At 41.6% G+C, this 16,154-nt stretch overlaps 1 protein-coding gene across 1 annotated transcript in view; it reads left to right on the plus strand.

The window, feature by feature from the left end:
* zc3h3 (zinc finger CCCH-type containing 3) overlaps positions 1-16,154 on the plus strand; it is a 70,600-nt gene that overhangs the window by 41,538 nt on the left and 12,908 nt on the right. Inside the window, exons 5-8 of the mRNA XM_030433047.1 lie at positions 8,265-8,431; positions 14,383-14,461; positions 14,787-14,942; positions 15,326-15,395. Of these exons, the coding sequence (XP_030288907.1) occupies positions 8,265-8,431; positions 14,383-14,461; positions 14,787-14,942; positions 15,326-15,395 (472 nt within the window). The remainder of the gene's footprint in view (positions 1-8,264; positions 8,432-14,382; positions 14,462-14,786; positions 14,943-15,325; positions 15,396-16,154) is intronic.

Consider the following 16,154-nt stretch of genomic DNA (forward strand, 5'->3'; position numbering starts at 1 on the left):
TCTATCTGTTTAACTCCAAGGAACCTCCACTTTTATCAGTTTGAAGTTATTGAGTGGAGCATTAGCTCATATTCTCTGCTCTTAACTACTGAGTGCTGCTCTTCTTCTTTGGCCTATCAGACCCACTGATCCCTGTCCTCATATGTTCTCTGCTCTTATCTCTGGTGCCTGCTCATAGCTGAACCCCTCAGGGCTGTGCATTGAAAAAGTAATCCCATCCCTGCATGATTATCCAGAGGCTCCCAGTGTGTTTAATTCATGCTGCCTGTTTGGATTCTTAAGGACATCAAAATGTTTAAAGTAGGACTCTTGAGTACATGTTATTTTTTTAATGTTTAAAATCAGAGAAATCAGAGAAGATAAATTAGCTGTCCTTTATTTGATCAAATGCTCAGAAGGGAATTTTGATATACAGTATTCATCAATTCATTTACCAATTATTTTCATGATTGTTTGGTCTATAAACCTGTGAAAAACATCACATTTTCTCAATTTCAAATTCAAATTGCTGAGTACAGGCGGTTGAGCGGGTTGTCCAGTAATCGGAAAGTTGCTGGTTTGATTCCCTGGCTCCCCTGACTGCTTGTCAAGTATCCTTGAGCAAGATACTGAACCCCAAATTGCTCCTGATGAGCAGGTCTGCACCTTGCATGGTGTCATCAGTGTATGAATGTGTGTGAATGGGTGAATGTGACTGAAAAAGTGCTATAGAAAGGTCTATTTATCATTTTAAAAACATTATCATGTTCAGTAGCTTTAGAGCAGAGTTTGTTTTTTTGTCACCACTGCTTTGAAACCATCCTCCAAAAACTATTTTAACCATCCCACAATCAAAGTGTCGTTTTCTTTCTCTGTTCTCTTCATCTGTAGTTGTTAGTTAAAAGTATTAGCATTTAAAATACTTTCTTCAGTTCACTACTTCAGTTTTCTTTTTTGTTTTGTTTTTTGTTTTTTTCTGGAAACTTGCTGGGTTGCCTCATTAAACTGCAGTTCACTGTTCAACACTTCCCTTGGTCTTTCTGCGCATTTAGTTCTATTAGCCATTAGCTCTATATGCTCTGGGGAAATGACAGTGGAGAATCTCTGTTCATCCCACACATATTTTCTATCGCCTCGTGACAAAGGGATGCTGTTAGTGTTGAGCCAGTGTTTGAGACAGTCTTGAGATCTTCACTGAGCCCATACTATAGAAACAAAGAAATAAATTATCGGGTGCCGTTCAGCTCAGTGGCTAGAGCAGCGTCCCATGTGCAGAGGCTTTATCCTCGCTGTAGCGGACCCGGGTTCGACTCCCGGCCCAGGTCCCTTTGCTACATGTCACCTCTCTCTAATCCTGTTTCCTGTCAAAGTCCTCAGCTGTCCTATCAATAAAGCCAAAAAAAAGCCCCAAAAATACTTAAAAAAATAAATAGATAAATAAATAAAATTATGAAAATAATTTCACCAGTCGTTTTTGATTTTTTTTGCATTATTGAAGAGGCACACTTTTAGTATCAGGTAAATGAAGTTTAAAAGTAAAACTAAATAAATACTTGCCCACTACAGATGAAGCTTAGTGGTCATGGCAATAGTTTGATTAACAAACAGTGGCAATGCAAAATGCTGTTAATGAGAAGACACAGTAGAATAACATTCAATAACAGTTTACAAGTGTAAAGATGGAGACGATCGACCAAGTCAATGAAACATTGAAGAGGAAAGTAGTGTTCAGTTGAAGATAACCCACTCATAGGAAGAGAGGTTCTCTCTATCCAGCATGCTGTGCTCTTACCTGGTTTCAGCCATAATGAGCATTCAGGGTGATTTACCACTGTAGGGCAGTTTGAAGGGGCGGGGGAATCGGCTGCAGTATTTCAACCCCTGCCACCAGAAAATAGATATAATCTCAACATTAACTCCATTAATAGTAGCAGGAGTTGAATTAAGAAAGCCGTAAAGCATGCACACCGGAGGATAAATTACGGCCGAACCCTCCTTTTGCCTCTCTCACACCCTCCCTGTTTTTCTCTCAGTTTTCCCTACTTTAATTTTCTTAATCCATGTGTTTGCTCCATTGCTGTTCTCTTTTTGTTTTACTCATTTATATTTAATAACTCGTGATATGAATTTCTTGTAACACCCTGCATGTAGCTGTTTGTCATTAGTAATTTAGTTTATTTCTATTTGCATCTATCATTTTCTATCTCATTTCTGACACAAATGTTGAGGCCCCAAACACGGCGGGACCCTCCAGCCCCCGAATAAGTACACTATTTTTGAGCATATACATCTGCACACACACAGACACACACACACTAGGTCCAGGCGCTCATCTCCTTTAGTGCTTCAGTATCGATCAGTACAGGATGTAAGAGACTGGGCAATAAAGTGAAGCAGTGCTCCTTCTTCTTCACATCTCTCCTTTTCCCGCATTCGTTTCCCCATTCATCGCCTTTTATACCCTAATTCATTAATTTACTCATTACTTATCACATTAGTCATCCATGCAGTTGTGTGATATGATCCTCTCCTGCTGCTGTTCACTCTGTATACAACCAGGGCTGTACGCTTAGCTTTTTCACTAGGAGCACAGGTGCTCCTAGTGAAAAAATGTAGGAGCACTTTGAAATTTCTTAAATAACACAATTTTATTATTAACACTTAAATCACGTACACAGTAACACACATGTGCACTCAAACATATAAACACAGTGCCATCATAAGGCCTACTGCAACCCTCAATTAAACACAGAGAACATCCCTGTCCCACATCTTTTTGTAGTCAGGTCGCCTGGCACTCTTGGCTGAGTTTATCCAGCGTGTGAAAAAAGAAAGAAGTTGTATGACCAGTGTTGGGCACGTTACTTTTAAACTGACTGACTAACTGAGTTAGTAACTGAATTACTCCACTATAAAAGTAATTAGTTACCAGGAAAAGTAACTATTGCGTTACTTTTATTTATTCCCCCTTTTGAGCTCAGCATTCATTTTAGCATACTCGGCATCTACATATGTATTTAGAAAATGTATTTATGCATGGTGGACCGGCTCCTGTTCTCCACGATATTTTACCAATGAGTGCTCTGAAGGAGTCTGAGTCAACTGTTGATAACAGGAGCAAGTTCTTAACAACATACCTGTCTATCATTGCATTCAGTTCAGTCTGTGTCACAAGTTTTTGTGAAGCTGTTAGCGGAGCTCACGTTAGCCACACCTGGCCTGCTGTCATCATCAACAGCGTCAGCAACGGAGTTTTTGGCCAGTGTTAGTTTTGGAGAAGCATGTGCTACTGAGAGATGCTTCATTAGATCAGAGTTGCTTACAACGGACGTGGACAAAGGAGATTAAAGTAGTGTCTGTGCTTCCACTTTGAAAACGTTAACTTTCCCTCTGGACTCTTCATTGCTGCAGTTCACCTCTGCTAGTTTGTGTGTGTGAGGCTGCTGTGTGCGTGTGTGTAAACCGAACATTGCCACTGATTGGCTTAAGAACTCTCACTCAACATTAGAGAGCCAATCATCATCACTTATGCGATTGTCCCGCCCCTCCCTCCTCCCTCACCGGAGGAAAATAAAACAGCTCTGCAGCTCCGGTGGCTGAGAGCCGAGTCGGATGAAAACAGCTTCAATGATCAACTTCAGTTTGTAATGCGCCACATTTAGTAGTCGGTAACGGTAACGGTAACGGCGTTGTAATGATGGAAATAGTAATTAGTAGATAAGTAGATTACCCGTTACTGAGAAAAATCCGTACTCGCATGTGTGCTCCCTTTTTATTTTTTCTACTCGCACAATCTATTTTTAGGCGCATATGCAAGTAAAATGCTCGCACTGTACAGCCCTGAGTCAACACAAATACTCTCTGGGTTGCTCCTTAATGTTATTTTCTACCCTATACAAGGATTTTGTTCATTACAGACAGCTCCCTTTAAGCTGGACTTGATGGGATCGTGATGTGTAATGACACTGCTTTGGTTTCCTTTAAGTGCCTAAAGAGAAGCAGGAGTCCTTACTGTTAGAATTAGCCAGATGAATGTTTTGCTGTGCTCTGTTTCAAGGGTAACTGTTTCCCAATATGAGCTTACTAATGCTTGGGTTGCAGACAAATAGACAAGGGCAGCATTATTCTGAGCAGTCGGACGACCCTCCAAATTCTTCCCTGTCACTAAAACAAACGTCGGATCATTCATCAACGAAGAAGGTAGTGCTGAATTGCGCTCTCCTTTATCTATGCATCGCATGGTCAGGGCAGTGCATGTACACACACCTGCCTGTATACACACACGCGCATGTACGTGCATACGCATGCAGACTAGTCACAGGGGAGCTTCTGAATGCCCTTACCCCCTCCCTCATTTCTTCTTCTTCTCAACACATTTCCCCTTTTGTTATTGGGGAATTAATGTTCTTTTTACTGTGACCTCAAGCCATTGTCTTTACTTTTTTTACAACACAGCGAAGTGAATGTAAAGAACAGAAATTGCACTTTATAGCTGAAACAAGTGGTTGATGAGTTGATTACCCAATCAAATGTCAGACATTCTCTGGTTCCAGCATGTCAAAAATTATTATTTTCTTCTTTTCTCTTTGTTGTGTCAGTTGTATTTGAATATGTGGGTATCTGACTTTTGATCTGACAAACAAATAAGCTTGAAGAAGTGGGGGTAAGGATGTCACCTGACCTGTGGATTAGATGGCGCCTATCTCACCCATTTTACATTTCACAAATGTCCTTAAAAGATCAACTTCCAATTTCTTTTGATTGTCTTTCAACAAGAAATCGAAACTGAGGGTAAGTTATGGCTTAAGGGACCAGCAGACAGAACAAAACCAACCCAAAGACATCTGATGATGATGGCTATCAATCACTAATGAGCCCGATTCAGTCAGCAGGACAAATGGAACTTAATTGACACTCAAAACACCCTTTAATAAACTAAAAGTCATCAATTTGTTTAATTTTCTCTGGAGAAGGCCACAAGAATATAAAGAGTTGACATTATACTGTATATTTTCACAGACTTCACTCTTAAGAACTCAGACTTAAGAATCCAGAGACTTTTCTCCCCTAACAAACAATGATGAAACACTGGTGCACACTTTGTGAGATTAGGAGATAAATAGAAAACCACCTATTCCTCTTAAAAGGTCCTGTGTGTAGGTTTTGGCGGCATTTAGCAGTGACATTGCCGATTGCAACCTACTTTATTTGTCTGCTACTGTAGAAACATGGTGGAGTCCATGGGAGAGAACCTCCTCCATAAGAGGCTCGTTCTTAAGTAATGAAAGCACAACATTCAGGTTATTATACAGTTATGAAAACATGATTATGAATTATATTCAGTTTCTGCCTGTAGATCCCCTTTAACCCTAGCCCTGGATCTTAATCACTTTCTGATGGTTTGATTCTTGTGTTGCTTACACTCTGTGTGTCATTCACATGGCTGTATGTACAGTCACACTTTTTCTACTCAAATTAGGCTTGCAGCACACACTGAATGAAAAAGCCATACAGTACATGCTGGAACCTGCTTCTCTGTCTCCACATAACTCAACATACATGAATTCACGTACGCGCACATGGCTACTGTCTTCTAAACACTCACACGTCCCGTAGAATTAATAATAATGATAATGCATTTTATTTGAAGACGCCTTTCAAAGCACTCAATGACACCGCACATAACAACAACAGTACAACAAAAAAACAGGGGACAATTTAGTGCAAATAAACATAGATAAGTAAGAGGATGCAATTACATGGTGCCAGCTTGGCACAAAATTCAGACTCCGCAGTCCTCACCATACAGGAAGTCAACCGGGCCGGGTTAGGCAGGGCTGAGCTTCCGGGATGAGAATAGTGCAATAGAGTGGAATAGAGAATAGGCAAGGGTGTGTGCAGGGTTCAGACTCCGCAGTCCTCGCCATACCATACAGGAAGTCAACTGGGCCGGGTTAGGGAGGGTTTAGCTTCCGGGGTGAGAATAGTGCAATTGAGTGGAATAGACAATGGGCAAAAATATGTGCAGGCTTCAGACTCCGCAGTCCTCACCATACAGGAAGTCAACCGGGCCGGGATAGGCAGGGTTGAGCTTCCGGGGTGAAACTAGTGAAATAGAGTGGAATAGAGAATAGGCAGGAGTGTGATTATATGATTAGGCTGATACAGTAAGCCACGCGGAATAAGTGTGTTTTCCGGTGAGATTTAAAAGTGGAGACAGTATCAGAAGTGCAAATGTCTAGTGGGAGAGGCTGGGGGCAGATCGTCTGAAAGCTCTTGACCCCTTGGTGATTAGGTTGGCAGATGGGGTAAAGAGCTGGATGGTAGAAGAGGATCGGAGAGTGCAGGAGGGTGTGTGGATATGGGTCAGTTCAGCAAGATATGATGGTTCCAGGTTATGAAGGATCTTGAAAGTGAGGAGTAGAATCTTAAAAATCAATGCAGGATTTGACAGGGAGCCAATGGAGTTGCTGAATGGCTGGAGTGATGTGTTCAGCAAAGGGAGTTCTGGTGATAATACGAGCAGCTGCGTTCTGGACCAGTTGGAGTTTATGGAGTGATTTCCAAGGAAAACCATGGAGGAGAGTATAACCATAGTCCAGACGAGATGTTAATTAGAGTGGGTCATTTTGAACCTTTCCTTTCAGCAAAAAGTTAAATTAACCAATCAGCTTCTTTGACGTGCTGAGCTACACACCATGTTAAGACTTGGAAGGTGTTTGTTGGCTCCTCTGCAAGCCTCTGAGACCACAGTTATAAAAATCCCCTTTGTAGAGACCTGAAGATGCATCAGGGGCGTTTATGAACTTTTGCCAGAATAAAATTCATGACAAACATATCGAACAATAAGATAACTGCCTGAACCTGTCAGCTGGACAGTTGCTCTGAGGTTGGGAGACAAACATACGAAGTCAGTGTGAAAACCCCTGAACAAACTGGATGTTACACCCATGGTCACCCCCTTCCTGCAGCCCTGTGTTGAGGTTAACTGCTGTCTGTGTTAACTGTTCATGTCATATCCCCATTAACCTCCATTGTGGCTCCCCAAGCCGCCCAGTCCTTGTTTAAGCCTCCCTGGGTGGCAGTCAGCGCTCCAACATTAGCCTCCATTACAGCTCCCCTGGCTGCAGTTGCCCCGGGTAGGGCAGCCACTGATCTTGTATCAGTGAATCTGAGTGTCTGTGCAGCTGAGTTATGGCACGCGGTCAGGTAGACCGTGTACGTGAACGCAGCTGATGGCTGATATTCCCTCTGTTTTTTTCTCATTTGCAGCAGTGCAGCAGCTCTCTGCCGGCTGCAGCGCGTTAAGCGTCCATGTCAGTTGTTTTGTGCGTGGCGTGCATTCGGGGTAACCCTCTCTTTTCTCTGTAATGGGAGGCATGAACTCTCGCTCTAAACCCATTTCCAGCCCATCTGAAATACGGCAGCAAATTACCTCCAGCGGCACCCTGCACACCAGCCCCGATCCGCCCCAAATAGAAGTGACAGGACAGCACAATTTATCGCCATAACCCCTGCACCGCCTCACCACCACCCAGCAGCCCCATACACACTGCAGGCACAGCCGCCGCATACTCACACACTTCCACTGAGTGACTTCTGAATGGAGAGCGTTTTTGTAGAGGCCTATGATTGTGTGTACTGTACATACTGTAGCAGGAGTTTGTTGTGATTCTGCCTGTGTGTGTGTGTGTGTGTGTGTGTGTGTGTGTGTGTGTGTGTGTGTGTGTGTGTGTGTGTGTGTGCGTGCGTGCGTATGTGTGTGTGTGTGTGTGTGTGTGTGGTCTCTACGCTCCAGTGTAGGGGCCAACCCTGCTGCCCTGGCCCCCTGCCCTGCCTATTATCTCATTGATTTCCTCCTCTCCTCTTTTCAATTCTCTCCATTTCCACACTGCCGTCCTTTCCATTAGAGGAGCAATTTAAAAGAGTGCTGTGACATGGGAGGGAGAAAGAGAAGGAGGGAGGGAGTAGGGGAGACCATAGGATGGGAAACATAATAAGGAAGGGAGATATAGTGGAAGAGCTTGAGGAAAGATGGGCAAAAGACGAGTAGAACTGAGGGTGGGGCTGTATGGCTATCAATATCAGATAATATCAATCCAGCTCAGAGAAAATAAACTGAGCTGAACTGATAATTATAATCATTCCAAGTTGTGATAAAACCAATTCATCCTTTTAAAGAATATTACTTAAGTTAATTTCTATATGAGCTCAAGAGATGTTTTCCTCTGCCTTATTTCAATGTATATCTTTTTTTTTTTCTCCTATGTCCCTCTATCTCTCAGGAGTTTCCTTCAGAGCCGTCTGCGAGCTCCCCCCCATGACAGACACCTGTCACCCACCCAGCACTGGAGAGGAAGCAGAATCTGCTGGATTCGTGGTTCCCTGTACCAGGTGTCAGCCAATAAGCTGTCCCGCACAGTGGCATCCAATATGTCGATCAACCGAACAGGTACTGTCAGCGCCATGTAAATTGACTAAAAAAAATTTTAAAAATCTAGTGCTTTGTCAAATCAAAGATGACAATTTATTACACAAACTCTGATGAATTATTAATAAAGTTATGTACTCCCTGCGACTGAAAGAGAGGCTCAGCCGTATCATTACATATTGTTAAGTAATTAGTACTAGATGGTTGCTTGTTGTGACCACAGCATGAGTGGAAGACTATTCAGCTGTGGCTGGCTCAGGTGCAGTTCTGTATAATTGTAGCTAGGTATATAAAATTGAATTTATTTTAAAACAGAAAAATATTTGCTCTTTGAGTCCTATAACTTTTTCACATTAAAGACACTGGAACCACTGGAATATCAAAATGGTTGGCAAATAATTTTCTTTCTTAATCCTCACAGTTTTACATGACATATTTGACGTTTTCTACACAAAAACAGATGTTGATAGACAAAAAACTCTCAAGTTGGCCACATTTTGCCCTAAATAATCAGGAACTGTCCAAACAAAGGACATTGGTCTGTAAGGTTTGATCCCCAGGCCTATTTAGTGGTGTAGGGATGCATATTTTTGTAAGCTAACCGAGAAGTTAGCATCACACTGGTTCCGTCCACAAAAAGCCTATAAGATCTTTTTAATTGCATTTTTGAATATCGCAGAAAATAAGCTCTGTGGCGAACACATTATGATATTTAGACATTTTGTTCAGCAAGATAATTTTCACAGAAGAACACTACTTTTGTGATTTTTCAATCGTAAATTAAATCACCAGGTAAAAAGCCAATGTTAGGCTATAAACAGACTACATTGCGGTCAAATGAATTAACTTGACTACTGGGCGTCTTACATCTGTACAGATGTTTAAACTGATCAATGTAGAAATTGTAAAATTAAAGTTCGAATAGTTTGTAACCAAATTCGGCCTGTAAAGACAGACTAGTGAGTAGATGAGTCTCTGGGTTCACTGTGATGACATTTAATGTCCCCGACAACCTCTGTAGTCTCATTTACACACTTGTTAGTAACCAACATTATTATCACATGGAAGTGACTTATAAAGAGTTAATTGTGGGACATTATATGAAGTATTTTATGATGTAGACAAAAACACATAGACTTTAAGAGGAGGAACCTGGATGTGCAAAAATGCTAACCAATTTCTAGATTTTGAACCACAGACTACACCACTCTGTTAAGGACATTGATTGAGAGTATAGGCCAGTGAGTGTTTGTGCACCCTGAGGTGAGAAAGAAGTGTTTATTCATGTTTGTAGCTGCAACTCCATCCACATCCTCTCTAATAGACTTACAGGCACTGGCTGGATTTGCCATCTAAAATAATAAAGTTGTCATCTGTCAGAGCAGCCAGGGGGAGGGTCCAGAGAACTGGACGGTGCAGATTAAAGCCTAGATCTGCCTCTACCTACTTCTCTCATACACATTCTGTAGCAACTACACCTGCAGGGGAAATTGAAGAGCGCCATCCTGTTCAACTCGTGACCAGCATCACAACACACATTCCAGAAACATGCTTCAGGTGTGTCTGCTGCAGGAGTTGTGCTGTTACATCTCCCTGAAGAGAGTTTCAAATTTGTTCCCGGTCTGGAGCCAGTGACCTGTAATTCTGCTCTGCTGAAATCACACCAGAGCGGCTTGACGAGCGCCTCAACAGCCAAAACAATTCCAAAATTAGAGGTCTGAATGAGATCAACTGAAACCTCAACCTCCTGGCCTCCTTGTCCTCCTCTCCAGTCCTCGCGTGGCCTCCAACAACCCGACACACGCACACACCTTTCCCTCCAGCATTGGTGGAGTGCATTGGGTACATCGTGTTTATGCTTTTCTTAAGTAGGGCTGGACGTCACGTTTGGCTTTGGCACCCATATGTCAAACCCCCACGGTATAAATAACCAGACACATATCAGGTTGTTATTGCATCTGGCAGCACGAAGACACACTCGGGCAGCCTCAGTTCTGTCATATCTGATCGAATTGGATTTTTTGTAATTCATTCCATTTTCTACTTTAGAAATCGCTCTTATAAAGTGACACCATCAGGACATGCGAGATCAATACATAAAAAAAGATGAAATAAAGACAAATACTGACCTCAGCTCTCCCTCAAAATATGTATCCATGTCTTCATCAACATGCAAAACATATTGCTTGTAGTAACGTGGCAACATTTCACAACATAAGTCGGTTAATAATGGAGCAGATTAATGGCATATTTCAAGAGAATCGTTCAAATTGGTATACAAGCATGAAATTTGGCACAGATACTCTCTAAGGGTCACTTTTTGGGAAAAAGGCGTTGGCCACCCAAAAACTCAACATGGCGGCCATTATTTTCAAGATGGCCGCTATTTCTGTCAAATGCTCATTATGTCAATCGTTCAAACAGTGATGTAGGCATAACATTTTGTGAGAATACTCTCTTAAGAATGTTTTTTTGGAAAACGGTGCTTGTCCCTCAAAAATTCAAGATGGCAACCATTTTTCAAGATGGCCGCCATTTCTGTCAGAGCTCAATTTAGCGTGTTAAGGAAGGTTTTGTTTAATAGAGTGAACGTCATTACACAACCAGGGCATACTGGTGACTTCACTGCTGTGGAACTCAGCATGGGATTCAGTGTCAGCTGATCTAGTTTTACTTACACTGTAGTTCTTGACTAGTAGTAATAGTATAGCTAAGTTTAGTGTCCCAAATGCTGTCTACCAGCCCCTCATCAATTAGCTAGTAATAGATGTAGTTAGATAGCCACACCTGAATTGACAGGTTGTGCCAGCGCGTGAGAGCCGAGCCAAGGGTAAGCGTGGCAATACATGACTTGTTCATGTATGCTTACCTGGAAGGTGTACAGATCACACGGGACTTAAATGATACTGGATGAATGATCAGGCTAGGTGTAGGTGACCCGAATCTAGTTGTATCCCATACCTGAATGTGTACTATGTCTATGATTGAGGTGCCTGGAAAACCTGGGACATTTTCCCTGAGGCCTCTCTCATCTTCAGCAAACTAAGTCAATACCCTCCTGTTCTGACTGATAGTGACCTGGAGATCCTTGAGAAATTCGTGGTCCTGCTGTATGATTGATCAAGCACAGCTGTTAGTGTAGATGAGGCAAGACTTGACATGTTTGCCCGAAAGCAGAGGCCATATGAAGCCATTCCTCCAAGAAGAGCGGCTCTGCTTCAACACACTAAACATGCTGCATATCAGGCAGGCTGCATATGAGGTCAAGCAACCCAGTGTCAGCCAGAAGCAGAGAGTCCTGCTGACTGGGGATGGAAAAAGCTTGGTGAACAATGAGGGGTCTTCTGGACAGCATATGCACCAATTGGACAAAGTTGTGAACAACTAGCCACATGTGGCTGCAAATCAGAGTGCCGTGGAAGATGCAAATGTTTCAGATTGGGTTTCACTTGCAATTGCAAATGTGAATAAAAAAGTAAGTAGCCTTGCGGTGGCCCGAGAGCCAATTTCCAGATTCTGGACCGTGATGTATATGTACACCTTCCTGGATATGTTGCCCCCAATACAACACTTGCTGACTGCCAAGCAGGGAGGCATTGGCTGCCATTTTTAACAGTCTTTATTTTGACTCGGCAGGGCACAACCTCTCAATCTCAGGTTGGACACTCTAACCACAAGGCCTTTGAGCTGGTAAAAATGTGAATAGAACTTCTGTTTTTTTTCAATCCTTCCTTTTAACTCAGTTCCAACAGAGTACACTATTAAAGCAACACCCACCTTGAAAAATGAATCTTTAATTTTTGCGAATGCCTTTTTCTAAAAGTGTGGCCGTTAGAGTATTTTTGCTAACATGCATGTGTGCATACTACTGAAATGACGGCCATCTTGGAAAAGGTCTCCATCTTGAATTTTTTATTGGCCATCTAATTTCTCCAAAAAGTGGCCTTAACAGAGTATTTGTGGCATACTTTCTGTATCACTATTTGGAAACAGTGGCGATGAACATAGGACAGGAATGGCAGCCATCTTGAAAAATGGTTTCCCCACTGAATTTTTACTGACCACTTTCATTTTCTAAGACTGGCCCTTCCTCTCTGTGGACTGCACCTTGCCGTGGTGGAGAGGCTTGTGTACTCCAATAAACCTGAGAGCTATGCCGGCGGGGATTTTATATCCCTGGCAAGTTTAACTAAGTCGGACAGGTCAAAGGAGAGGAGGCAGACAAAGCAGACATTATGACTATTTGGCAGAAATGGTGGCCATCTTGAATTTTTGAGGGACAAGCATCTTTTTCCATTAACATGTCCTTTAGAGAGTATTTGTATCAAATTTTATGCTTGGATCACTTTTTGAATAATTGATTAATAAGCTGATATAATAAGCATTAGCAAGCAACATGTTCCTTGAAGAGTATTTCTGCCTAATTTTATGCTTGCATCACCATTTGAACAATTGAAATAATTACTATTCGACAGGAACGGTGGCCATCTTTAAAAATGGTGGCCATCTTGAATTTTTACGGGACAAGCACCTTTTTCCATTAACATGTCCTTTAGAGAGTATTTGTATCAAATGTTATGCTTGGATCACTGTTTGAATAATTGATATAATAAGCATTGAATAGAAATAGTGGCCATCTTGAAAAATGGCCGCCATATTGAATTTTTGAGTGGCCAACACCTTTTTCCAAAAGAGTGGCCCTTAGGGAGTATCTGTGCCAAATTTCATGCTTGTATACCAAAGTGAACGATTATTTTACTAATCTGCTGCACTATAGGGGGAGTTTGGATGTATTATGTGACTTGCACAAATTACTCCTGGACGTTGTATCATATTGACACTGCTAAAATAGGCAAGTGTGTTACATCTGAATACTTACTTCTTAAATCTCCTCTGCACAAACACACATTTGCAGTCTGCAAACACCTGGTCTGTTCTCATACTTTAAAGAAGAGGTTGTCAGTTCTGGAGTGCTGATCTCAACAAACAAAATGGTTAAAATACTGTTTATACAAAGACATATTCTTTATCAAAAGTAACCTCCTACATAAAGTCAGCACTCGCAGGTAAATTTATAAACAGCTCAGTATCTGCCCCAAATAGGTGAAAAAAAAGTGATAATAAGCACATTTGGTTAACTAATCCTACTCCAATAACAAATGAATGGAAAACCTGATTATCTATTTATTAATTATTATCTACGTATAATGGCATAAATTGTATTCTCCCTGTGTCTGAAATGCCATTTTTGATTTTTAGTTTAGTTCTTATGTCTTTAAGGCCCTCTTCCTGAAATTTCCCTGTCTGCTCTGATTGGTCATGTTGACGCCACACATCATGTCTCCGCTCATCTCCTTTCTTGTTTTTTAGCTTTAAGTTAGTGGCACTTTTACCATAATGATCACCAAAAGCACCCCTTCTAAACCAAAAACATGTTGAACTGCAACATGAAAATGACAGTTTTCATATTCAACACCTACCAGTCTTTCTTTAGTTAGCTTCAAATAAAGCACTACGTTCACACAGTTTCTCTCAGTAATACATTAGTCTAACATAGCTCCAAAATGGCCACGTTAGGCAAGTATAATGCTAACACCAAAAATCAACAGATAAACTTAACAAAATGCAGCAAAACAGCGTGAAACATGGTAAAACTTACAGCATACTTACGATACATTGGGCTTTTCCATAAAAATAAACGTAGTCCACTCGGCTCGAATTTCCTGTGAGGCTGATGTAGACATTTGTACCGGTCTTTGCGGCCAAGAACAGTGGCTGTGTTTAACTCTCACCTTCAGCATAAGCAGGACTGGTGCTTACGAGAACCAGAAGCCCACAAAAACCTGACCGGGTTATCTTATGAACACATTTTGTGAATTGTTAGGCACTCAAGAAACACAAATGTAAGTGTAGGAGCACTGACAAAGTGAGTTTTTTTAATAATATACTTATTCCCTTTTCTCCACATTCAGGAAGGTTTTTGAGCACCGCTCAGGTCTCATCCACGAATCCCAATTTCAGCCGACCCTACAGTACTCGTCATTTAGCCAGGTAAGCTTTTCACACCACCAACCTGTTTCATCTCTTCTCATGCTGCTAGCTCTCCTCATACAGCAGCACCATCATGAAATCATATCCAGCCAAGCATTTGAGCCACCCTCCCAATATTAACTGCCTTTCATCACTGTCAACTCACTGCTGTAAAGCCAGAGCTAATCTTTTCAAATTAAAATTAGCATACGGTGGATACATTTACCAGAAACTCCTCACAGGGTTGAGAGTTGAAACATATACATATTGTCCTCTCTGGTTACCACAGGCTGCTTACTATTGATTTGTTGATACCTGTGTTTTTTTTCTGCGTGTCTGAAACAAGCCGTGCAGTCCAGAGAAGCCTCGCCATAATCAGGCACGCTCATCAGAAGAAGCCGCCGAAGCAATACTGCATGTACTACAACCGCTTTGGCAAGTGTAACCGTGGCAACAGTTGCCCCTACATCCATGACCCAGACAAGGTGGCCGTCTGCACCAGGTAAAAATAAACGCAAAAGAATGCCCTTTTTTTTTTTTGATTATCAGTGAGGATGGATAATGTTACATAAACACTATACCCAGTGTATACCACTAGAGCTGCAATGTTGGAGGAGTTTTTTTCAGGTTCAGGAAGTAAAGGTTTTATTTATTTTCCAATGCTCAGTGTACCTGACACGTAAAGCACTTTAAGGTTTGTATGGATACCATCTACCATGAACAAAGATCCACAGAAAACACACTACAATGTCTGCTGCTTGCAGTGGAACTTTGTTGCATGTAAATGCCAATATTGATTCAAATGATTCCTCAAAAATAATTTTCTTAGTTTTGTTCTTCTCTTTGCCACTGTGTATTCAGGCATGTTTCTGTTTTAATCTGCAGGTTTCTCCGAGGCACGTGCAAGCAGGCTGACGGGACTTGCCCGTTCTCCCATAAGGTGGCGAAGGAAAAGGTAACAGAGCACAGACGCACCCACACGCCTTGTTGGACAACATGGTGTTTTTGTAGATTTTAGTGGCCAAGGCCAGCATTGGGTACAGTGTGTAGCTATAATATGACACACTATGTGGGTAAAGTCATCGTGGATCATATTCACGTTCTTGGCACAGCTCCTGTTTCCATGCTACAGGAAGAAGTGATGAACACTTGACCTAATGGGGGGTTGAGGCAGGGACGTATGGGTATGATCAGCCTAAAGGTAAAAGGGGTCATCTGTTCGATCTACAGACCAGTCTTCTCCTCTCTCATCACTTCCATCCTTGTAAATATGTGTAAATATATGTAACTCTGTGAGTGCACAGTGCTGAAAAACACACCAAAATCATTTGTTAAATGACATGGAACACAACCTTCACCTCAGACTGATTTATAATGAAAACCAGTCAATTTGTGACCAGAGCTGTCAATTAATGGATAATTGAATGACCTGCATTCCTGTTGTGTAGTCAATCTAACAAAACTTTCCCAATTTGCTTTGTTGAATTTGATTACAGTTTCCTTAAAGATTAAAAAATGAAATAGCTTCCACAACCAATCCCATATAACTGCAAGCTCAATCAACCAATCAGCCAACAGCCCACCACTTTTATGTGGTTTTATTCTAATCAATCAAAGTCAGTCCAAATTAAAAGTGAGCCAGTGGGGGATAGTAATTACATGATCTGGTGTACAAAACAATGCAGACAAAAAATATTGTTATCAGTGTTCATGT

Source organism: Sparus aurata, chromosome 11 (genome assembly GCF_900880675.1).
Source record: "Sparus aurata chromosome 11, fSpaAur1.1, whole genome shotgun sequence".
NCBI lineage: Eukaryota > Metazoa > Chordata > Actinopteri > Spariformes > Sparidae > Sparus > Sparus aurata.